Source organism: Podarcis erhardii (assembly GCF_964252035.2).
Source record: "Podarcis erhardii genome assembly, chromosome: 2".
Classification (NCBI taxonomy): Eukaryota; Metazoa; Chordata; class Lepidosauria; order Squamata; family Lacertidae; genus Podarcis; species Podarcis erhardii.
This window is the reverse complement of record NC_138498.1, coordinates 77,555,101-77,579,319: the sequence shown is the minus strand read 5'-3', so window position 1 is coordinate 77,579,319 and position 24,219 is coordinate 77,555,101. Positions and strand designations below refer to the sequence as shown.

At 39.1% G+C, this 24,219-nt stretch overlaps 2 protein-coding genes across 5 annotated transcripts in view; one reads left to right on the top strand and one right to left on the bottom strand.

The window, feature by feature from the left end:
* Nucleotides 1-3,911, top strand: part of CENPP (centromere protein P) — a 148,050-nt gene extending 144,139 nt beyond the window's left edge. For all 3 annotated transcript variants that reach the window (XM_081848577.1, XM_081848575.1, XM_081848576.1), the window contains exons 7-9: nt 72-151; nt 1,139-1,230; nt 3,748-3,911. In XM_081848577.1, coding sequence (XP_081704703.1) covers nt 72-151; nt 1,139-1,230; nt 3,748-3,866 — 291 coding nt within the window. In that variant the 3' untranslated portion in view covers nt 3,867-3,911. The remainder of the gene's footprint in view (nt 1-71; nt 152-1,138; nt 1,231-3,747) is intronic.
* Nucleotides 3,912-7,098: 3,187 nt separating this feature from the next.
* Nucleotides 7,099-24,219, bottom strand: part of IPPK (inositol-pentakisphosphate 2-kinase) — a 30,174-nt gene continuing 13,053 nt past the window's right edge. The window contains exons 2-11 of one of the 2 annotated variants that reach the window (XM_081848241.1): nt 22,811-22,916; nt 20,616-20,728; nt 19,569-19,658; nt 18,683-18,741; nt 18,128-18,200; nt 15,391-15,670; nt 13,766-13,916; nt 11,981-12,083; nt 9,031-9,110; nt 7,099-7,478 (exon numbers count right to left, since the gene is read on the bottom strand). In XM_081848241.1, coding sequence (XP_081704367.1) covers nt 7,253-7,478; nt 9,031-9,110; nt 11,981-12,083; nt 13,766-13,916; nt 15,391-15,670; nt 18,128-18,200; nt 18,683-18,741; nt 19,569-19,658; nt 20,616-20,728; nt 22,811-22,832 — 1,197 coding nt within the window. In that variant the 5' untranslated portion in view covers nt 22,833-22,916 and the 3' untranslated portion in view covers nt 7,099-7,252. The remainder of the gene's footprint in view (nt 7,479-9,030; nt 9,111-11,980; nt 12,084-13,765; nt 13,917-15,390; nt 15,671-18,127; nt 18,201-18,682; nt 18,742-19,568; nt 19,659-20,615; nt 20,729-22,810; nt 22,917-24,219) is intronic. The other variant, XM_081848240.1, reaches the window with a different exon arrangement.

The following is a 24,219-nucleotide window of genomic DNA, read 5'->3' as shown; positions in this document are numbered from 1 at the left end:
ATCAGTAGGATTGTACCTATTAATATCTTTACAGACTGGCTATAGTATTGTCTTTTTTTTACATTTAATAGAACAAGTATCCTGATGTTGTAGTACTTCCCGAAGGATCATCTGGAGATTACATGATCTTAAGAAGTGCTAACCTTCCTGGGTAAGGAAGCTTTATGATACACATTAATGAAAGTTGTTGATGAATGGTCATAGTTATAAATTATAAGTGGAATTTATTTATTTATTCTGTTTACAGCCTTTCCTTCCTTCCAAAGGAGGCCAAGGCAGCAACTGCATAGAAACTGACATAATGGAAAAGTGGTGGTAGTTTTTCAAAGGTTCACAGTATTGAAACATGATGACACAATTTGCTGTATTTGAAACTGATGGCAATAGAAATATTATTGATTGAGCAGGAACACATATTTTAGCAGGGAAAATTTCTCAAAATAAAGTCTCTTTAGAATCTGCAAAATGCATTTCTTCAAAATGCAGACTAAGGTGAGTTTCATAACTTTACCTGCTTCAACATTTGGAAGTAAATTAATGATTTGGTTCATAGTCTTCGCTAAAAAGATGTTGAAATCCTCAAAGTGGATTTACAATTTCTAGCATTTCTTATAAAGGCCTCAAGGCCATGATAAAAGTCTAGTACCAGAAAGTACGCACCGTTCATTATTTTGTTTGACAACTCAGTCATTGTAAGTGCCCTTCCATATTCCATAGTGCACTTCTCCTATGAGCCAACCTTCCTTTACTTGAATAAATTGCAATAGGTAGGTAAGTCTTGGAACAGGAAATTGCTTTCATTGCAACTGACCTTGCCCAGCATTAATGTGCCTTAGCAGGATATGGCTGAGGTGGTAGTTCTGGTGTACAAAAGTGTGTTTAGCAACTACACAATTGGTACCAGGCACGTCTTTTGAAGGGGTAACTGTAGGGTTTTCCTGCCTCTGAAAGCAGCAGCCCGAAGAGAAAAGGCTGAAAAAGACTTAAGAGCAAAATAACATTCTTCCTTAGCATCAGAAATTCTGCAGCAGCAGGTATACATACGCCTAGTAGTGTGTATTTGCTAACTGCAGAGTTTTTTGCAATACAGAATTTGACCTCTGAAGCTCTGACATTTAATATCATTTGCCTTTTATAGACTTGAGTTAATGATTGTTTGGAAGATATATGTAGATGAAGAAGGAAAAGTTACACCAGTCTTGGATCTCCTCCACAAAATACCAATGTCAGGTATGCTTACACAGTACTGTATAAAGTATTTCTTTCCTTGTTCCAACCATTTAATTCCAGCTTCATTCTCTCTCTGAAAGTCTTCTTGCTTTGCATTCCTGAAAGTACATCCTGCAAAACATTCATTGTCTTGGTAACAGTATTCTTTTGGCAGCACTTAAAGACAAACTACACAATACATATTAATAACAAGAATAAAGTCCTCGTTCGCTTTGTTTTAAATAGAAAGCAACTTATTTAGCCTTTTCCCTGCAAAGAAAAAGCATCTTGGAGACACACACACACCCTTCCTGCTTCTCTGCCCCAAGCTGCAGCTTGCTGAGATTAGCTCAGTTTAGTTTAATGAAGCCCACAATGGGTTTAGTATGTCACACACACTTGCATATAATATGTAGTTCAACAAAATTTGCATCTGTTTATTAAATGCCTACAAAGACTTTGCTGGCTAGTTCAGTTGGTATGTGATGTTCAGCTACTTTCCTCCTGCTTCTTGGCCCTTGTTATTCCCTCTAGGCTATCAGATCAAAATACAGCTGTGATAGTAGTACACATGAAGCCTTGACTACTGCTTCATTTGTGACTTTCTTGTTTAAGGGGAGTAATCTCCACTGGATCCACTATAATACTACACAGTTTAGGGAGGTAGTCCAGGAAAGGAAATTCTTTAAGCCACCAAATAACCAGTTTACTTCTCTCAGTTTCAGTATTTTCAACTGAGAATGTAAGGCTGGGGACCTGAAACCCCTTTTGAAAGTCTGATTTTTAGTAAAGAATTGTAAAGGATAATTGTCCCATTCATTACCTATCAACTTACAACTAATGGGGGGGGGGGGAGATACTGGGTTGCAAGTTTTCAATTCACTCAGTATAGGCTCTCTTCATCTTGCCAAACTTCCTACATAAACAGAAATTCAAGACCTACAGGGTTTAATTACTTTCAACCAATAGCTGATTTTCTCCATATTTTGTTTGAATTGTCCCCAAATTTAGAAATGCTTGAATATTGGTATTGAGTAGTGTGAACTAAACATCAAGTTTGTTTGGCATTTATCCAGAAGAGCAAAAATATTAATTATAAATCTCCTGTATTGAAGGAGTGGAATCTCTGTGACACAGAGACTAGCCAATCTGACAAGAAATTTCAGAGATGGCAAATAATGAACACACATTTCAAGAGTTTATGGTTGCCCCTTATTACAACTTGGCTATTAATATTTGCAATTTCCATTATACATTTATTATTTTTATAAAAAAGTAACTGACCTAATTTTGCTTGTTTTAAGCAGCAGCCTGTTCAAGCATCTAACCAAGTTATGACCCCTTTTCAGGCTGGATAGCTCTTGGGGGCTGCATTTTAGCTGTGGGTGGAGTCAGACCCTAAAGCAAGAACACGCACCCACAGCCCATGTAGATCAGTGGGGGGATGGGTTTCATTCATCCCCATTGGAGTGAGGAAATGATGGAAAAGAAGTGGGGGGGGGACAGGGAGATCATCTTTTCTCCACTCAATTTCTTTAGACCTGCCACTGATTTTCAGCCACTACCATTTTTTTTAGCCAGATGCCCAAGATTTCCTGTCTTCAACACCTCATTTTCCTTTTTCTTCTGTGAAAATTCTGGCAGTGTTGCTCCTTAGGCAGTTTGGCAAAGCCACAGAGGCAATACAAATTATAAATATTAAATGTTTGCAACAGTTGGCAAGTTATAATTAGATAATTATGATATGGCATGCATCCTATTAGTTATCCGTTAGATGCCCTCTACATCGATTTTGGACTGCAAACTTTACGCTGAAAATCATTATCAAGAAATTAAAATTTAAACCATCCTGGGGTAATATACAGAAGCCAGGGATTGATTCACCCTGTGAGGCTGCTATGCAACTTCGTACAGCATACCTAGTTCATCTATTTATTATCTTACACTCAAGCCACATTCTTGAGTGTGGAGGCAAAGTGTCTTTAAAACTACCAAAGCTTAGAATAGGACAAAGATATATACAGTGATAGACATGCTAGATGTTGAGAGCAGACTATATATATTTAGTGTACCTATAGGCCTATGCAGTTGGGGTAGAATTGATAGTTCTAGTGTCCCCCCCCTTTCTTTGGGGAGCCTCCCTTCAAGAAAGTATCCAAGCCAGCAAACCAAAATATCCTTCCAAGCCCATCTCCCAGTTTGCAAAGGGTAGCATAACCAGCATAATCAAAAACTTCAGACTTCTAGGGAAATAACAGGAATGCACGCCCACCATCTACCTCACCTTATAGGTAATCCAGTAGGCAACTAAAAGTACATAGCCAGGCTTAGTTTATCCATACCTGAGAAACAGTACAAATCCTAATGACACAGAGGTAGAAATGGGTTGTATACTGCTAATGTAAAAAAGTATTTTCTTCCTAAATACAGATGAATGCATAAATTCTGGACCTCATTCAAAATTGCAGTGCTAGACCATTTCAAGTCATTATTAGTATTTAAAGTGAATTGTTAACTCCATTTTTTTCCCTCTTACAGTGGTGGAAGCTAACAAGTTTGCATCAGATGCTCCGTACTGCTTCAGAAGTCTACTACATGTGCTTGGAATACAAGCATGCATTGAAACACTGATCAAGTCACTTTGCAATGATAAATGAATACCAGGACAATAAAATATGCATCTATAGTTTATTGAATATAAACATTAAGTTATTTTTCATTTAGAAATCAAACCCATAAAACATGCTATCTGTACAATTATGGCACATATATATATAAATCATCATGACAAATAAATACAGCCATTTTAAATACAAAATGCCAAATAGATAAGTGAATTTTATTTTTAAAAAGTTAACTTTCTGAATCGAAGTGGTTTCTCTCCCCCCCCCCCCAATAGCATTTCCTAGAACCTCTTCAAATCGACCTGGTAAACTCAAGTTTATAAAAAGTGACAGTTTCTGTTCACAGCTGTATATGTAACAGATTCTTAGATTAGAAATGACACTGAAAAGTTAAATGAAAGGAAGTTTCAAGATGCAAAAAACTTCACTCAGTATCGCAACTGCTTCTTTCCTCAATCAGTGATTAAAGGCAAAACCAGGTTTATCAAACCTTTCATAAAATAGAATTGTGAAATTTTAATTTACAATGGATCAGAAGGCATAGCTACAATTTACAAAATGTAACCTATTTATTTTTAGTCCCAGGATTGCTTATAATGAAAATAGCAAGGTCAAGATCATTGACCCACATACAACTTATCCCATGTACTTGCTGTTTTTTTGCTTTCCAAGTTAAGTAGCACAACCATTTCAAAGGTCTCCCTGCTCTTTTTGAGTGCCGCAACAGTATTTGCATAAAAGCAAGCTTTGTAGCTGTTCTCAAAAGGTGGAAACCTAGTCCTCAAGCAAACCCCTTAAACAGCAATTTAACTCACTTGACTCCCTGGCCCTAGATTATAAATGTAGAATTTTACCTACTTCTGATCAGTTAGTTCTGACCAGAATATGCAAAATCAAATAAGCATTGCTGCACATCTATTTGTGCCATTGCCTTGTTTTGCTTATTGCTTCAGGAATATGGGAATGACAGTCTTCCTTGCAGAACCTTTACATACCAAGAGGAAACCTGATATATTACCTGACACTTCAGTCAGCTAACAAATTTAAGTACTGATTGTAACCAACCATTAGGCATAGCAGTTTACTAACTTCAACCTAGTTATAAGTCTTATTCTAGATAAATGCTTTAACCTGCAGTTGGGTTCCTTGACATCCTGTGAATTGAGGTCTGTAACCTCTATATAACCACATCTTATAATTAAGCTGTACAGCTATCACAAGACAGTTTTTAGAAGTAATGGGAATGAATAGAGACACTAACAAAATTATGTTCTGTGTAAGATGAGAACAAGTATTTAAATTATACAAGTTTTGAAATGTTACCATTATATTTAATGTTAACTGTAGCAGCTTAATTGGTAATGGCAAGTGTATTCTTTTAGATTTTTAGGGATAGATACTGTACCTTAAAAACAATGAATAAACTGGATCACTGATGACACACACAAAATGTCAGTTAGAACATAAATGCCTACAGTTGAATATAGATACTAATTTTTGAATGGCTAAAGCAGCTTAAAATCTGGGTTTCTCACAGATAGCCTTCACCCACTTCAAGTATCTTGCCCCCAGGCAACCCCTATTAAAGTTTCTCCTGTTCTACAAAAGCCCATGACATGACTTGCCTTTCCAGCATTTTGAATTCAGAGGCTCAAGTCACGCAGCCAGAATAAGAACAGTAATATTCCTATACAATAAGAGAAGCCTATTGCCATTGCACAGCACAGTGGGAAAAGAGTCTGAGCAGATGAACCCTGCAGCCTGCCAAACCTGAGGCATATATCCTATTATCTGTATGCAAGATAGGGTAAGAGACAGTAATAATCATGCACAGGCACTTCTAGAGAAAATGCTCCTTGCTAACTAATAACTAATGTGAGGTAAGTTTCAAATTCATAGAGTTCACTTTGAGGAACATCTCAATTAGCAATGACTTTATTTTACCCAGCTCTGGGAGAGTTGCAGGTGTTTAATGTAGAAGGGGGAAATCAACAAAATATTAAGTACAAAACTTATCACTCATGGGCAGGGATAATAAAGCCACTCTTTAACTTCACAAATGCTTCCCACAGCAGCAAAACACAAGATGGCTTGCTTTACTGGAAGGTTTCTGTATTTAAATGAGGCACATGCATAGGCGCCGACTCCATGGGGCCTGAGGGGGCCCGAGCCCCCTCAAAAATTCGTTTGGGGGGGGCTCCGCCCCCCCCCAATAATTTAAGAGAATTATATTACTGCTGCGAAGAGGCGGGAGGGAGAGGAGGAGCGGGCAGGTGCTGGGGCGGCAGCGCCGGGCGGGGGCCGAGGGGTGGGCGCCCCCCTGCGCGGGCATCGCCTCGCCGCCGCCGCGGGTTTGGCTGGGCCGCTGGCCGAGGGGAAGCACCAAACAAGGCCAGGATCCAGGCCCGCCCCGCTCTCCTTATTTGGTGCCCGGTTCCGGCTCCCGGGTGGCCTCCTCCCACCCGCTCTCGCTACCAGTGGAAAGAGACAGAGGTGCAGCGGAACCCGCAGCCTTTGCAGGCGCCGCCCAGCCGGGGGAGGGGAGCGCGGAGGAGCCCCGCGGGCCTGGGCCCGGCCAGCCGAGCCCTCCCGAATTGCGCCCCGCAGCCAGGATCTTGTGGCGAGGACCCCGGTATGGGCCCCCCCAATTTTTTTATAAGTCGGCGCCCCTGGGCACATGTATAGTTATTTTACATGGAGTTAAAAATATCGGGGCGGGGGGGCGGGGGGACAATTGAATGTAATTGTGTTAACACTGGACCATTTGAAAGAGCTTCATAATTAAATCATTCTAGTGAACTTTTAAAAGCAACACCTATTTGAGTAAGGAAGAGCTGGTTTAGTTTGATAAGGCTGTTTTTCTCTATACCATTAAGTTTCCTTTGTTTTGTAAGTTTACTCGCATGTATTCCAATCGCTTTTTTAGAATGGCCACTACAATACCATTTTTGGAAACAACCAAACTAATATTTTGTCACAAGACTAAAAAATATTAAGATTCAAGCTGAAAACCTAGGCAGCACCATATATCCACTCTCCAGCTTAATAACTACTTTAAATAGGAGCTGGTTCACTTTTACAATTAATTTGAGCAAGTGCTATTCTGCAGTTCACATCTGCAAACCTCATAGGAACACTGGTTCCCTTCATTGAAGAATTAAATTCAAGATACTCACTTCTCTGCTTCATACAGTAGTCATTTGATTCAAACTTAACTACTTTCCCAGCAACCAGGTACTAAGGGTTTGTAGGGTGCATATGTCTGTCTAACTCTTTTACCATAAATACATTCCTTCAAGGTAGTCTGAGTGGTATTCTGTGTTTCTGAAAGGCAGATAAATTTAAAGCACAACTGAAAATAATAGAAAACCAACATAACTTAATTATTCCCATTCTGTGTTTGATAAATATTTAGCCAGTTACATTTTATGGAGAAGTAGTGTGCAGTCTTCATTTTCTTTCAAGAGATTTGACATCACCGAGTCGTCTTTGGCCTGTGTGTTCTTCAAATAGAAGTTTACTATCTTCCTATCAAGTTTGTACTGATGGTGAATGCTTTCATATGGCTTAAGGTCTAGGTCCAAGACGGAGATGGAAAAGGTGAATCTTGATTTAGAAGTTAAAACCAGTGGCCTCTGCACTGCACTGTAGTTTGAATTTAAAAAGAAAAGTTACTTCTTGCCCCAAGAAAAAATTATGACATTAATAGACTTTTAAAAATCTTCTACACATGAAAAAGTTTACCCATTACCTAATCATGACCAGCTTCAGCTGATGCTGCATTTTTGAAGTAGCTGTGGTCTTAAATAAGATACAGCTTTTCCAGTCCAAAATGTGGTGGAATGAAAATTTAGTTGATCATGTTGATCATTTTCCACCTCAGTTTATGCCAAGCATCCCTAAATTGTTATACCACCAACACTGCCATAAAAATGAACTGAACTGAGATGTTAGCAATCTGCTTACTTAAATTTAAGTCACCATTTTCACCAGATTATATTGCATCAGTTATAACACAGGGAGAATATATAGCATTAGTAATCATTTCCCTAAACCAAGACATTTAGTTACAGATAGGTAGCCGTGTTGGTCTGCCATAGTCAAAACAAAACAAATTCCTTCCAGTAGCACCTTAAAGACCAACTAAGTCAGTTCTTGGTATGAGCTTTCGTGTGCATGCACACTTCTTCAGATACACACTTCTGAAGAAGTGTGCATGCACACGAAAGCTCATGTCAAGACATTTAGGTCTTAAATCTGAAGAAATAAAGATCTGCATAGAAGTTAATATAGCAGTATGTCCTGTTACACAAATTTTGTTCTGATATGTAAATAATATAGCTGTGGTCCCATGAGGCATTTCTCTAAGATTCCCTGGTAAGTAAAGTTATTCATTCTGGTGCTACCATACCAGTACAGGAATGTGTCAAGTATTCCATTCATTTATGTGCCCCTGACACTGCAGATAGAAACCAGCATTAATGGCTAGTCCCTTGGAAGGTGCATCATCTGTGCAGTTGCTAACCACAATATGAGACTCCCATCCTCATGGGACAAAGACTTTACCATTATTCCCTTACTGGCATAGGAGCAGGGAGCAGAAGCTATGTGGTAAATTTTAGTTGAGTAAAGTTCTTTAAGTGGTTGGTAGATGTGCACACAAGGTTTTCCAGAAGAACCCCTATTTATATGTTTTAACTGTTTCCCTAACTGAAAATATATATAAATTTCAATGTAACTACCATAATTATATTTTAAATTAAAACCAGAGCCTTTCTAGAGACATTCAGAACTTTGCAAAGTGAGTTAGAACGTAGCAGACATATTTATCAATGCCTGGCCAATGCTGACAGAGCAAGGGGCAAAATGAAGGAGTTCCCCTCAAGGGAAGAAGTGCCCATCGGCCAGTACATATGGGTGTCACCCCAAGCATTCTAATATGTCACGAACCTCTTGACCAAGCTATGTGTACTATTAAGACATCTAAAAAATAGATTACTAGGTTTTCAATAAAGGCTGTCATAGCCATCATCACTTTTGCATGCTTTTAGTTGAATGGGGTTTGGAGCTTAAATTATGATCAATGGACAATAAAATTTGAACCAAAGCAGCATTAACTTCAATGTATACTGATCATTCTGAAGAGTGCAGACAGAGAACCTCCAAGAAGCATGCATAACATTCTAGATCATCTTACCATTCATCCTGCTGGCAAGGTGAGAGGGCAATCATAATGGAGCAGTCCTTTGCTGTCATTGCAACTCTGTACTGCTGAACCTGCAACAAAATTAAGACAGGACTCATCTAAGAGACAATTACTTAAGAATTATAATGGTGACTCAGCCAATCACAAATGCAAGCCAGCCTCTTACATCTTTATTGTCTGTATTGTGTGGCAAAACAACAGTATAAATCTTGACCTCCTGTATACATAAATACTGCAAGGGTCTGCCCCCATTTCAATTTTGCCAGTTGATATGATACCAGAAACAGCTGCTGGCCACTGTTGATTGTACCCATATATTATCTGGGGTATGAGAGAGTCCCTTTCTTGTATTAATCAAGGAAGAGGAATCTAAGTAGTTATTAGGAAGCAGGGCTTGCTGCTGGCCCTAGCCCCTACATTAAGCCAATGAAGCCGATGTGTAAGCTTCCATGCAGTCTGCATGGAAACATATACATAATAGAGAGACCTATGCTTGCAAGCCTTCCCCTGGTCAGACACCAACTCTGCATGGATGCAAGAGGCTGCCCCTTACCCACATGAATGGGTCTTATGTTCCTCTACACAATCCTGTACATTTATATATGTTTGGGAATTTGATCAAGCAAAAATCAGATTGTATTCATGCTGTTGTCAAATTATGCCACTGGTAGGCCACACAGGTATAGGTACATCGACTTCATGGAATATTTCACTGTACACCAAGTAGTCAAGTAACCAATTACAGTGGTACCTCGCAAGACGAATGCCTCGAAAGACGAAAAACTCGCAAGATGAAAGAGTTTTTCGTTTTTTGAGTTGCTTCGCAAGACGGATTTCCCTATGGGCTTGCTTCGCAAGACGAAAACGTCTTGCAAGTTTGTTTCCTTTTTCTTAAAACCGTGCATTCACTTCGAGGAGCAACTCATAGCACGCGGGGTGGTAGCCTTTTTTGAGGTTTTTGAAGACTTTGGTGATTTTTGAAGCTTTTCCAAAGTCCGTGCTTCGCAAGACGAAAAAATCGCAAGACGAAAAAACTCGCGGAACGAATTAATTTCGTCTTGCGAGGCACCACTGTAATTGACAACATTACAATCCTACCTCTGTTCTACTGAGCCACATGTTGGAGCCTACAACACTAGTAACCAGCAGAGAAATATCAGCCAACACATTTAGCAGACAGTTTTATTCTCAACATTAATACACCACTTTCCCTCAAAGCTGCTAATAAAACCAAATCATAAAACAAAAAAAAATTAAGCAGTTCTTACACCTGGAGCCTTATTAGAGCTTTAACATGTTTAGGTTTCATTGTGCTGGCTCCAGACTTATCTTTGGCCGAACTTTGCTAACTGGAGGCTCCCACTGACACAAGGGGAAGGGGCAATTTTTGACACCAATTCCTCCCACCTGCAGCATCCTATGCTGAATGAAAACAAGCTCTGGAGAGTCAGAGTATTCCCTGGAACAATGTGAGAAGTAGTGCAGAGACAGCAGGGGTAGTGTGGGGGATTGCTCAAAATTGCCTTCCATTTCCTGCCACAGGAGTGTCCAATTAGAATGTTAGTCTCTATTTATATAGCACACAAATGATGTTGTGATCCATCACTTCTGAGTCACGTAAGCACATAAAGAATTCAAGCATAGGTGGATGGCTTCATTGGTTCCAGGGGCAATGTGGGAGAAAGCACTCAGGTTACGTCAATCACATCAGGCCCAATATGTGGCAAGGTCAGATGAAGCCCTGTTCCACTTCTAATGCAGAGTGAAATGATTGGGTGGTGGCTATTAATACCAGCATTTTACTTACTAAAAGAAGAAACCATTTCCTGTTCCCTTTGACCAGGTGTACAGAGGCAAAGGACTTGTACTGCTAATACAAACTGAATTGGGGGTGCATTAAGAATTCCTTGGGGGGAAAACTTCTTATCTTTACTTAAAATTGGTTCAAAGTAAGGCAATGCCTTCCATGCAAAGCTGGTCTTAATATACGGTACCATTAGCAAAATCTGCATAGTAATTAGTGGTGTCACCAAAAATTGTAATTACCTCATCTTTATTATAAACTAAGCATGATTTGTCTCAGACGTTTTCCTCTAGTTTGGACTGTTATCTGAGCAAGTTATCTGAGCAAGTCTGGTAACTGGAACGCTACCACTACACCTTACCCATCAGAAGGCCTTCAGAAGGCACAGATGCCTCGGAGAACTATATTTCACAAGTACCTGCTGCCTCGGATCATCCTAAGTCCTGGAGAGGGAGGCCTCATAAAGAGGCTTCCAAAAAGATGTGCCTTCTCACTACCAGGCTGAATCTATGTTCAGTCTAGAAAGATCATAACTTGGTGGTAGACCACATGCTATGCTTACTGAAAGATGCAGGTTCATTTCCTGGCATCTTCAATAAAAGGAATAAGGTAGCAGATAACAGGGAAGACTCCTGCCTGATACTCTGGAGATAAACCACCGGTCAGATGAGACAGTAATGGAATAGATGGACAAACAGCCTGATCTGGCATATCACAACTTTCCTACATTGCCCTTATGTTCAGAATTGTATTTATTTACTAGATGTATACCCTCCTTTTCAACTGGAGTCCTCAGAACAGCTTACAACTTTTATGAAATGCAAATTGATATGTAAAAAGCCAAACAAAATGAGTGCGTCTGGAGCAGGCATCTGGTGTCTCTCTCCTCCTTGTATCTTCTCACAGGGCAGTTGGTAATAGGTGGCCTGGAAGGCAGGGAGGCCGCCTGCAGCAGGAACCCCATCTTCCCCTGCCTCCCAACAGAGAAGCTGGCATTAGGACTTAGATGTAGATCTTCTGCTATGCTAGGCCCTAGCCTCTCTTTCTTCAGCAACTGTTCAGAACATATGCTAGTATAATAATTATCTGAAAATGGCATCTACTAATAATTAATAAGAAGGAACTTCGGATCCTTGCCTTTGTCAGTGCATATGCTACTGTTCCATCATCTTCAGTTGAGATATCTAGTAGCTTCTCATAGAATGATTCATTATAAGGCCCATCTATCTGTAGCACATTCCTTAAAAAACAGGGGGGGAAACCAATTAGAGAACAAGTCAAAAACTAGAATTACATAACTGTATTGCCGATTATACTATATTTGTGTATCATTAAACAATTGCACCAAATTTGTTTCCACTGCTGTTTTCTTACCGTACATCTAGCTGCTCAAAAAAAAATGTGTTTTTAACAAGTGAGGCTGTTGCACCCTCTAGTGACCTTTGTCTAAAATCACAAGAGATGAGCCATGGAACTAATACTGCAAAAACAAGGCATCTTCAAAGTAACATTCTAGTCTTTTGTTTTTGAAATAGAACCTGAAATAAAAATGTTGCAGAGCAAAGTGCTTTTGTTCAGGGTTCCGTCTAGTCTGACATGTCCATTTTAAAGTGTTTTTGTACTGCTGCAAGATGCTCTTCATAGTCCAGACCAACTTGTCAGTCCATTTGTGTGTACTTTGTGTGTACTTTTTGAAATAAGAAATTCAGCAACACTCTTGTTTTTTGGGTCTACACTGACTTAGAAAGAAGCAAGTCCCTAACAAAGCAAGTCCCTAACAATGCAGAAGTCTCTCTTTAATTCCTAATGTGAGCAGAATCCACTGGCTTGCACTTAACATTAAATTTTGGTTTAGTCCCCAGAGGTGAGGAACCTATGGCCCTCCCATCACCCCAAGCCAACATGGCCAATGGTCAGGGGATAATGGGAGTTGTCTGGAAGCAGACAGGTTCCCCCACCCCTGCATGTAGTGCTGCGTGGGTGAACCTGAACAATGTCCACTTCCACTGAGTTTAATTTCAGGTTCGAAGAAACTGAGCTTAGTGTTGTGTGAACCAGGAATCCTGGTTTAAAATAAGCAATGGTTAGTTGAAAACGCCATCCACAGTTTGAAGTTGGCTTGTTTATCAGATACCATTGTTTGTTTTAAACCAGGACTCCTGGTTCACATATAACACTATGTTATATGTTATATTCTTTGAAACCAAAAGCAATATTGGCAGAAAAGAATATTACAACCTCTGCATCAGTCCAAATGTTATATTCCAGAACTGCAGAAATAATCCATATGTCACTAACTCAAATTCCACACTGCAATATTGTTGGTAGATCCTCTTCTCAACAAAGGAGGAGTGTGCATTTTATGAGAACCAGCCCATTACTGTCTTTCTTTTCCCAACATAGAAAGTGAATAACTATTACTGTGTTAAAGAAAAGCTGTGTAAATAAGAACAAGAACTGTCAAAAAAGCTATTTTGTGACAGAAGTCCTATATCCAATGTGGTATGAAAGAAGGGCAGTTGCCAACAATATTGGTAGTGTGGCATTTGGATCAGTGAACTGTGGGTAATTTCTGCAGTATAACTTCTGGATTTATGCAGAGGTTGTAATATTACAGACCACCTTCTTTACTCAAGATGCTAAGCTAAGCTGTATATTACGACTCAGAGCTGTACATAGAGTGACATCATTGTTTTCTTAAACTGGTAGATCTGAAGGGTCAAATAAATGCAGCATCTTCCCGCAAGCCCTAATCCCCAGTATCATGGTGAAGATAATCCTAGAACAGCTGAACAGGCCCTCCGAGTTTTAAAGAAATCTTAATGAGCCTTTGAGAACAATCTTCCACATTGCTCAGTGAGCTTCACTAAGCTCTACTCCATTCCACTTGACAAGTTAAAAACTGGTGCCATGAAATCTTACCTCTCTTTGGGAAACTCTTCCAAGTATTGCTCCACTCTGTTGTACAAAGGATATACACCCTCAATATCCAGCATATCCAGCATCTGAGCCTGGAGTGTTTTGTAGAGGAGACATTCTTTGGGCAAGCCGGAGGTCTCAATTTTATTTTTGCCTGAAAGGAAAGTATGTTTTCAAAACTGGTTTGACAAAAATATATATACAAACCTCTCTGCTCACAACTAACAAAAGCAAAGTTATGGAGCAGGGGAGATTAACCATGCCCAATTTACATATTTCAAAACAAAAGCCAGATTTGTACCCCCAGTTCAAAAAAGGAAACAATGAGGCACTGTAATTCAATGTTCAGCTCTAGTTAGAAAGGACATTTCCAAAACAACAGAGAAATATAAGTCCTTTACTGCTCCCAATATTGAGGGAAGATTTATGGTGATATGCTAATGCTATTGCAAATGGCATACATTTTTAAATGTCAAGGCCTCAAGTTGTACAATATTTGAGAGTCAATCTTAAGAAGAAATATTATCTTAGCACATTTTGAAAATACCCAGTTCCCCACCCTCAAGTTATTCAGAAGAAAAATTTCACCAAACTGATTTAATTGATTTTTAATCATGCACATCTTTGCAAAATCTAAGTTTTGTATAAAAGGCACATTTTACAGTGTAGATTTTTAATGCCATATTCCGGGGGTTCCCAAGCTATGGTCCACAGACCATCAGTGGTCTGCAAGCTTCATTCAGGTGGTCTACAAGTGTGGCCATGAAGAACAGCAGGAGCAGCAATTGTGAACAGCACGTACAGTGCATTCAGTATTCATATTGATTTTTAATTGTGTTTTTATTGCCACTTTTATTTCTCAACATTTCAATGTTGCACTATGTTGATTGTTTCATTAGGGCAAGTACTCCTTATCTCCCACCACATGCTGTTCTGGAGGTTTTCCTACACCCTCATGAGATAATTTAGGGAGGCACAGTGGGAGGAAGCCCCAATGCACAAGCAGAAGTTCTTGCACGGGCTTCTGCTGTCAGGACTCATCAATTTTCAAGCAGTCCGTGGCAAGGAGGGGAAGTGCAGAAGCTGCTGAAATATTCTATTAACTACAGCTCTAAAAGCAACAGCATAGGCCTAGAGAAACAAAATATGCAAATTCTACAAGTCTGAAGAAGTGGGATGCCCAGAATTAGCTTTGCGTTTTCTACACTGAAAAATCTCTTGGAAACTCTGCAATATACATGTGAAACACACGGGGCTTTGCAGCAAATAGACAACTTGAAAATTACAGTGCAGACAATCATTTTATCAATGCATTCTGAAAAATGATTACTAAAGTAATTGATTGATTCACATACTTTTATGTATATTATGCAGACACAGTGGGGAAGCATATGCACATCTAGACTCATACTTGTATGCTTTCCTGACAAGTATTAAGGTCGGAAGCATAGCAGATTTTCTGATTTAAAAGCTAAGTACATTATTGGGAAGCCAGAAAACCCAGATTAGACAGAGATTACTTACAGTTCAACCCAGTGGCAACCACACTGACAGCAATGCATATCTTGCTGTACAGTATTTTATCATTTGAATTCTAGATGGGCAGATGAAACTCAGAAATTACTTACCATTTCTTGCTATTTCTTTACTGAAAGCACTAGCTTCACAAAAACTCCTTCCTTGTGAGGAGGGAACTGTCTTCATATCACCTGCTTTGCAGGCATCTGTGCTACTCAGTAGAGCCATTGTTATTACATGGATTAATTCTTTCAGAACTGTCCGTGTACAATGAGTTCCATTGACCAGGCCATTTGAAGGAAAGAAAAAAGGCTTCAGGTGGCAAGTAAGTTCATTCAAATCAGAGAGAGCGTCCTCATTATCTTTACAACCATAAATTAGCTCACCATTCTGTAACAGGAAGGAAAAAGAAGTCATACATCTAAGATTTTATTTTTTCATATTAGCAAAATGTATGGAGTAACAGACACTGCATGCTTGCATGTCCTGTGCTTTTGTGGCTTGGAAAACTGGGTTTCAAAGTGGGAAGCTAAGGACTGATTCCTGCTCAGCTGTGAAGCACACTAAATAACCTTGCATAAGGGGACACTTCTCCTACCTCACAGAGATATTGTCAGGTTGTGAACTAAATGTACAGCAGCAGATCAAGTCTGGGAACAATCTGGGTAGCCAGATTGAAGTGTGGCAGGAGAAAGGTGTGATTTGGCAAGGGAAAGCAGCAGGCAAAGGAAGGGGCAAACACATCTGCAAACCTTAACTAGAGATTAAGAAGCCATGCTGCTGCTTTCCTCTTCCAAATTTCAGTCTCCACTGCCACTTTTTCAAGAGCTAAGCAGCAACCTGGTTTCTCAGACCTAGAACTACTGCCAAGCATAGTTCCAGCCTCAGCTCTCTGGAAGAAGGCCAAAATACAAACCTAAGTTAAAACAAGGAGCTTATTCAATTGCTAAGTGGGATACTACTAATTATAAGTCATGAGGAAGAAGCTTAGCCTCTGACAGGAAAAAAGATAAACAAAAAAAGTTATTGACACAGAACACAACTTAAAAACAAATTAGATAGAAAGACACCCACTGACTTCAGTGAATTAGTTTAGCCATGTATATTTAGCAAGCAAGTCTTTTTCCTCTCGTTTTGCTTTCTTCAGAATTATCTGATAAATTGGTACAAAGCATATTAACAAATTAATAAAGGCAAGGTTTGTTCAAAACATTATTTGATCATTGTGCTAACATACAGGCTCACCACTGAACAGATCAAATTACTAACAGTACCATCAAAAACTAAAGACAGTCAGCAGAGGGAGACAGAGCTCATGTATGCCATTAATCTACAACTGTGCCATGCAGGTGCAGATTTCAGAATTCTCACTATTTCAGTTTAAAGTGGAACAAGTAATGCAAAACACAAACATTTGCTTATGAACTTTTGTAGTTTCTAGAATTAAGCTTTTCATGGAGCAGACTCTGCACTTTTAAAACACAAAGTATGTACAGCCATTTACTGGTGTACAACTAGTCAAGTTTGCTATTTTGGTTTATAATGAGATTAAGTGCTAGATAAAGACTTCCTTTATAGAACAATTCCTTATGTTCACCACACACCTTATCTGAATGCCACTAGGAAGGAAAGATCCTGTTGAATTTGGCTAATAAAGGGCTAAAAAATGAGAAAGCAGGCGGGATACACCTAATGAGGACATACGCTTACACAATGGGTGTTTACCCTCTCCTCCCCAGTACATCCCCCCCCCCAAAAAAAAATTGGCTCTGGAGGTTGGGATAACCCCCAGAACAGTATGCAGGGTGTGGGAGATGGAGAACCATTTCATCTGGCTAGCTGAAATGCTTGCACTGACAGAACAATCAGAAGATTATGACATTGAATTCCTCCCATGGTCTCTGTTGTGGTAGGATTCACCAAAAGAACCATCACATAAACCGAGGAGACTTGGGAGGACAGTCCGTGCTTGTGTTGAGATGTAATGCTTATCTACAGCTGGCACTGCAATAATAAGGCTGAGTGAGCAACCTTTGGGATCACACTGCACAGCTATTCAGTCATGAAATCAGCAAGTTCTTTCGTTTTATATTAACCAGTTTACAAGTTGCCTGAACCCTAAACTGTGGTTAATCTTGACTATGGTTAACTGAAATAAAGCAGCTTTATAAAACATGGTTTAAAGCAGGCTCATTTTAGCTAACTATAGGAAAGATTAAGCCAGTTGGACCATGTTTAGACAGGGCAAGTTGCAGTCAATCTAAACAAGAAGTAAACACTTCCAAACACCTCCTTGTAGCACATCTCAAAAGTGTGCAAGCCAAATGCTAAACTATGGCTTAGTACAGCAGAACCTTTAGCCCTCAGGTCTAATTAATCCCACCAGGCCTTTGAATTTGGCTAATAAGATCATTTTGAGTAAAACACACCAACATGTCAGTCACCGGAAGTCATATGATAACAGATCTTTCTCATCATATGATCTTTGTAGCTGACATTGCAAATATTGGTACTGTGGTACTTAGTACTAAGATCAAAAATAAGCCTCTATGTCCTCTTTGACAGCAACAGGCAGTAGTTTCACACTTCAATTCAACTTTATATAACCATATTTGCACTTCCTCCATTTCCTTGCCTATCTCTACAGATTTTTTTATTTTAGGAAATGAAATAAATAACTTTGTTTCTATATGCATCAATATGTATCCAATTTTTATCCAGTAAAGACTGACCTTGTTGTATTTAAGTCTGTGGGACTAGCAGCTGGTCACCCAGTAAAGCATACTAACAAGGGGCAACAGACATGGTGAAGAACAAAAACTTATTGCAATTTCCAGTGCACCTTACCTTAAATATTTTTAAGTTATTCTGTGCTTCCTGTAGCAGACTTCTCAAGGCAAAGTGCATTCGCTGTTTATTTCTAAAAGGAAAACCACATTGGACTATTTAAAATGAAGAAATGTGACCAGGCAAACACTAAAACACTCTTGCTGCCTCTAATCTGTACTCAATATTTCCTTCCTAACCTTTATTCTCAAGAAACCTGCCTCTAATGCTTGGGCATCATCTTCAAGACCTCCTTCTTCAGCAAGGTCTTTCTGAAGCCACATTTACACTTGCCCGTAACTGCCACTGGCACATATCTTACTTGCCCCTTTGATATCTTCACCAGAACCCACCCTTTTTTCTCTAACAGAGAAGATTCTCAAGCTAGGAATACTGTCCTTGCCTTTCATTCAGCACCTATAGCACCTGACCCTACATAAAATTGAAAAGATTTTTATTAAAAATACAAAGCAATACAGAAATTTAAAAATAAATAAAGTAACAGTAAATAAGTAGTATTAATGGTAGTGATACAAACCTAACACAAAGCATTCATAAAAACGTAACAGCTCTCACCCTGAGAAGAGATCCAGAGGACAATATTTACTTTGCCGTTTCCACTTTCCTTTTGCTACCTGTTAAAACACATTATTTATGAGTACAGGGGGAGATCCCAACTATGTATTCACATTTTCTAGAAAACATCTGCAACAAGCATTACACCCGTAGAACCTTTAGGATCTCAAATATACAAGTAGCTCATGCAATTTAAACTTCAGTGGTGTCCACATGTTATTTGTCATATAACATCACCTGTTAAATGTTAATTTTTTTTCAGCTAGCAGTTACTTGTCTTTTGTTTTCTCTAACAAAAGCATTTCGCCTCTAGTTTCACTGTAATGTAGAGCATTTTTGCAAGTGCAGAAAGTTCCATGCTGATGTGGAAATTCTCCTCCACATAAATCTATATGTTTCTCAATGAAAACAGTATGTCAAGGAACATAAGAAGTTACACTAATGCTTTTTGATGAAGACACAGTGGGTTAAATGAGTTTTTTCATATATTTTTTATCATAAAGGCATTCAAAGATTCATAGAAGTGTAGAGTTGGAAGATGCCAGAAGGGTAATCTAGTCCAACCTGGTGCAATGCAGGAATCTTTCACCCAACATGGGACTTGAACCCACAACCCTGAGATTAAGAGTCTCATGCTCTGAGGTATCACAGTTCTCAATTACAAATTACACCCAAAAATGCTCAACTAAGAATGGTACTTTACTTATTCCTTAGACAAAACAAAATTATATGCAAGTACTAATCTCCTTAAAATATGTTTCAGTAAAGCAAGCAATAGGCACAATTTCAATAGTTCTTGTTTGGTGGACTGTGCCCAAGATGGAATGTTAGTTCTATCATTTTACTAACCAAAGGGGGGGGGAATATCTTGTAGATAAGACATTACCTTTAGATGTTGATGCATGCAGTAACGACATACTTTGTGCTTTATCTCCTGTGAAACATGACTGGAGAAAGGGAGGAAGCCACATTTGGGCTGCAAGAATAAATATTTAAATATATTAAAATTATTAGCACACTTTGTATTTAAAATGCACTATTTGGGCGAGGGGGTCTAAAATGATATTTGAAGTGTCTTTCTCTCTGGATCTAGCCTTTCTCCATAAATAAGTTTTGGTAGAAGTGTATATATTCGCACCACCCCAGATAAATGTGAGCATCAGGATTATCTCTCTTCATGCTCTCTGATTAATATAGAGAAGGGCAACATTAATGATTTCTGCTACATCCCAAAGCAGTATCTCCCTCAATACTTGTAAAACATCTCAATTAAACTAACATTTAACCAATCCAACACATAACTGGTAGTTTTTAGAAAGAGTTACGTGTTAACTGTTCAGTTTTCAGGTTTGTAAATAATTTAAATTTGCATAAATGCCAAAAAATTAACATATGAGAAGAGGTCTTTTGCATTATCAAATAGAAATACAAAATCATTCTCTGTAGTCCTGTTGTCTGTTCCTATCTCCTTTGTGACAAGAGCAACTCTCAGCATGAGGGAAAACAGTCTGTATTATTTATTATTATTATTTTTGCTCTAAGCTTCTAATTCTACAGGTTCAAATGTTTATACAAAGTTAAACAACTGGCTGGTATAAAATGTTTCATCCATTATATCAAATCACCTCTTCACTGTACCTCTAATGGTGACACAGAATTCGGACTGTTCACATTCAAAGTACTTTGGGGCCCATAATTTCCAGCAAAATAGCTCCACAGGGAGTTGAAGGGGTGGCAAGACCAAAGAAACAGGGGCTCATACTCTCAGCAACTAGTTATTACTAAACACAAAGTGAGTATACAAGAACAGGCCTTGGCTCCAAGAATTTAAAATGAGACACATTTTTCTTGACAGACCAGCTGCCAGGCGAATGGGGCTGTTCAAAGTTGAGGGGTTATTTTTTTTTTGCTTTTAAAATCCTGACAGACTCACCTTAATCTCTACACAAAGTATTGGTCGATGTTCAACAACATGTAGCCTAGTAAGGTTAGGAAGGCACATAGCATAACCACTAAGAGCATCCATGTCTTTATCACAGCGAGACTCTGTGGATAAAAAGAAATAACTGTTTGCATCCATGTTCAGTGCTGAAGTGTTATGGGCAATACAAATAAACTCACATCCATCAGTTTACCACCTTTAAGAGGAAATGTTGTCTTACATTACACTGTAGAAGATTTTTCCAGAAATAGTCTCTCCCGCATCTGTATCCATCATGAAATGCAATAAGTAAAAAGAAAACAGACAGGAACCCACATTACACTGCTTCGCCTGCATGCAGGAGATACTCCTGCTTCATTTACCTTCGTGAATATACTGAAATCACACAATGTTGTTCCACTGCTTAACATAAGCGTGCCTTAAAATTCTAGTCAGTACTTGGATGTGAAGCTGCCTTCGAGCCCAAGTATAAGCTACTCTGGACTTCGAAGGAAGTGCCCCTATAAGTGTAATAAAACCAACCAATAGAAGAACTACACCAAATGTTTGGGAGTTTAAGCAGAAAACACCTTTGATGTGGCTTTTGTGAACCAGCACAGTCAAGCCAAACATTCAAAAATTTGAGTAAAAGGGATCTCCAAGCATGTTTTCGCCTATATAAGAGCAAGAACACTTTGCATTTCACCCAAACAACCTGCCTCTTTAATTCATTACAGTCCACCCCTCTAGCAGGCATCAAAAATACTTTTAGAAAAGGCCATTCTCTCCCAATCCCATCTTCTTCAGAAGCAAAATTAAGTATCACTCTTTACTCATGTCTCCTGAAGTAAGTGCAAGAAAGGCAGACCCCATAAACATTTAGTGGGAGACACAAGGTGCCACAGTCATTCAGGCAAAAAGAACTGCTACATCAAGCATGATGTAGCACCAATGCTGTTGTGCACAGACAACTTGACAGCCACAGTAAGCTAGCAGGACACTTCAAATGCAAGGACAAACTGTATTTTGTGGATTTATTCCAGAGAGGAAGTCATATGTGTGAAGCAGGACGAACAATCTTGAGGCATGGTTCCATTGCTTAAGTGGTCCAGCAAACCCTGCATTTTCAAAGCACTTAGCTAGTGCGATTACACTTACTACACATGTTTGCATCATACAACATCTAAGAGGTTCTGATTTTTACCAGCTACGCATTAATAAAACAGGACTGCCATTAAGTTATTCGCACAACTGGAAACTATTTTGTAAAATGTTCCATAAACACAGAAAGATCTCTTTGAAGTCCAGAATTATATACAATCTTTAGACTAAAAGCATAATCTATTAACATCTTTGTACAGGACGCTGCAAAAGCAACTACTACTTAGAAAGAACTACAGTGGTACCTCAGGTTACATATGCTTCAGGTTACACACTCCACTAACCCAGAAATAGTACCTCGGGTTAAGAACTTTGCTTCAGGATGAGAACAGAAATCGTGCTCCAGCGGCGCAGCAGCAGGAGGCCCCATTAGCTAAAGTGGTGCTTCAGGTTAAGAACAGCTTCAGGTTAACAACAGACCTCCGGAACGAATTAAGTACTTAACCCGAGGTACCACTGTACATTAACTACAGGACAGTAAGGCCAGAGGCAGTTCAGCAAATCTTTTAAACTGACCAAAGAATCAATGTGGTACCATGGCTAAGCTTCTGGGCTTCAACATGAGAAACCCACATTAAGTCCCTGCTGACTATGAGGCACAAACAGCTTTAACCTACCTCAGAGTAATTGTTGAGGCTATAAGTGCTGCTCTCAGTTCTTTGGAGGAAGGAAGGGTAGAATAAAATCGCAGGCAACATTATTCTGTCAAAAGCCTCCATGAAGTTTACTACAAGAGGTCAATAACTTTGTTTTGTGTCCCTTCTCCAAAGCAACATAAATGCCAGAGAAAAGTTCAGTCAAGTGCAGTTATAAATAGAGCATAAGCTATTTTCTAGCCAGAGTGTTTTATAACATTCGACATGCATAGTTTTAACTTTCCTTTTGCAAATGCTTCCCAAAGTTATCGAGAATTTGGTTTGCCGAAACTATATGCATGAATACCAGCACATCTTTGAAACCTTTACAGAAAAACCACTGTCATTTTATGCACTGGTTGTGAGGTAGCTGCTTGAGAAATGCAAGCCTGTAAATTTACCTGACCTGACCTGACAGAAGAATCTGCACCATGCTGCAGAAAATGGCTAAGTTAACAGGTGTGACACCTAGAATGGAATTTATCTGAGCCAGCAACACTGCACAATATTGTTAGATCTAAGAAGAGAAGTGAATAATTCATCCACCAGGATTATATGCACAAATAAATTAGGCTCCATTAATCACAGGAACTGGAATTTCACCAGGACTAAGTGACCCACCATTCAAATATTAAGCAAATTTTCTCCCTCTTAGCAAGGCCTCGGGTTGTGTATCATTTTGCATCCAAATACAAATGTGCCAGCTTTACCAAAACAATAGGCCATTGTACTATTTTTTATCCCTAATGAGGACAGGTTTATTTTAGGGCAAGTTTATTTTGAAAGAGGGATTATATTCTTTATCATCTTGGTGATATAACATGTTTGCATGGGCCTGGCTAACTTTTCAGAAACACCACCTTAAACTATTAACCAGCACAAGCTTCACTGCCAAACAATTCAATTCAAATGCAAACATACACCATAACTGAAACACTCCTTTAGTAAAGTACTAGTGCCCAATTTAACAGCAAGTTAAACAGATGATCACACCTGCTACCAAACAGAAACTCAACTCCACAAACATTCCATGGGAGGTATGGATGGAGAGAGGCAATGCATACAGGGAATTATTCAGGTTATGTTTACTTAGATGCATCTGTAGACAGAGGTAATTGAGGGCAGCACCTACCTTTATTAATTTCACAGAAGGGGAAAAATCATTTTTGTAGGGTTATTCGGGGGGGACAGCTGTTTTGCCCCCTAACAAAAATCCTTGGACAAGATGAAACTAGTAGACAATATGAGAATCAGGTGGGCAGAATCCATCCAAATTTCATTTATGCCCCAGGTGCATAAGAAAGACTCAAATGAAAACAAAGAGCTCACATACTTGAAAAAAAATAACTGGAGGAATTGATTTAGCCAGAATATGTCTCACTTTTGGAGGCAGCATGTGACATTTTCTCCTCACCCTTCCCTTCCAGGAAAGAGAATCACAGTCAGCAGTAGTCTTCAGAATTCTGGTGCTCCATTCCGTGAACAAAGATGTTTCTCTGTCTCCAAGGAGGGAGGGTGTTCAAAAAAGCAACCCCTATATTCTGCCTCCAGAAATAAGGACACATAACAGCCCCTTTTTGCCTTTCAGGAAATGGGAAAAATAAAAACTCTCACACACCAACCCCAAAATTGAGGAGGGTGCACACATGGCTCTCTTGCCTGCTCACTTGGGAGGCAATTAAATTCTCTCAGGCAACCAAGAAAGCATTTCCAATACTGATTGAAGTGTGTGACACATTTTGCAATTCTGTATTTTTAAAAAAGTAGAATTCAGATAAGGGCACATTCCATATTTTGTGCAAGTAGTCATGCCATTATTT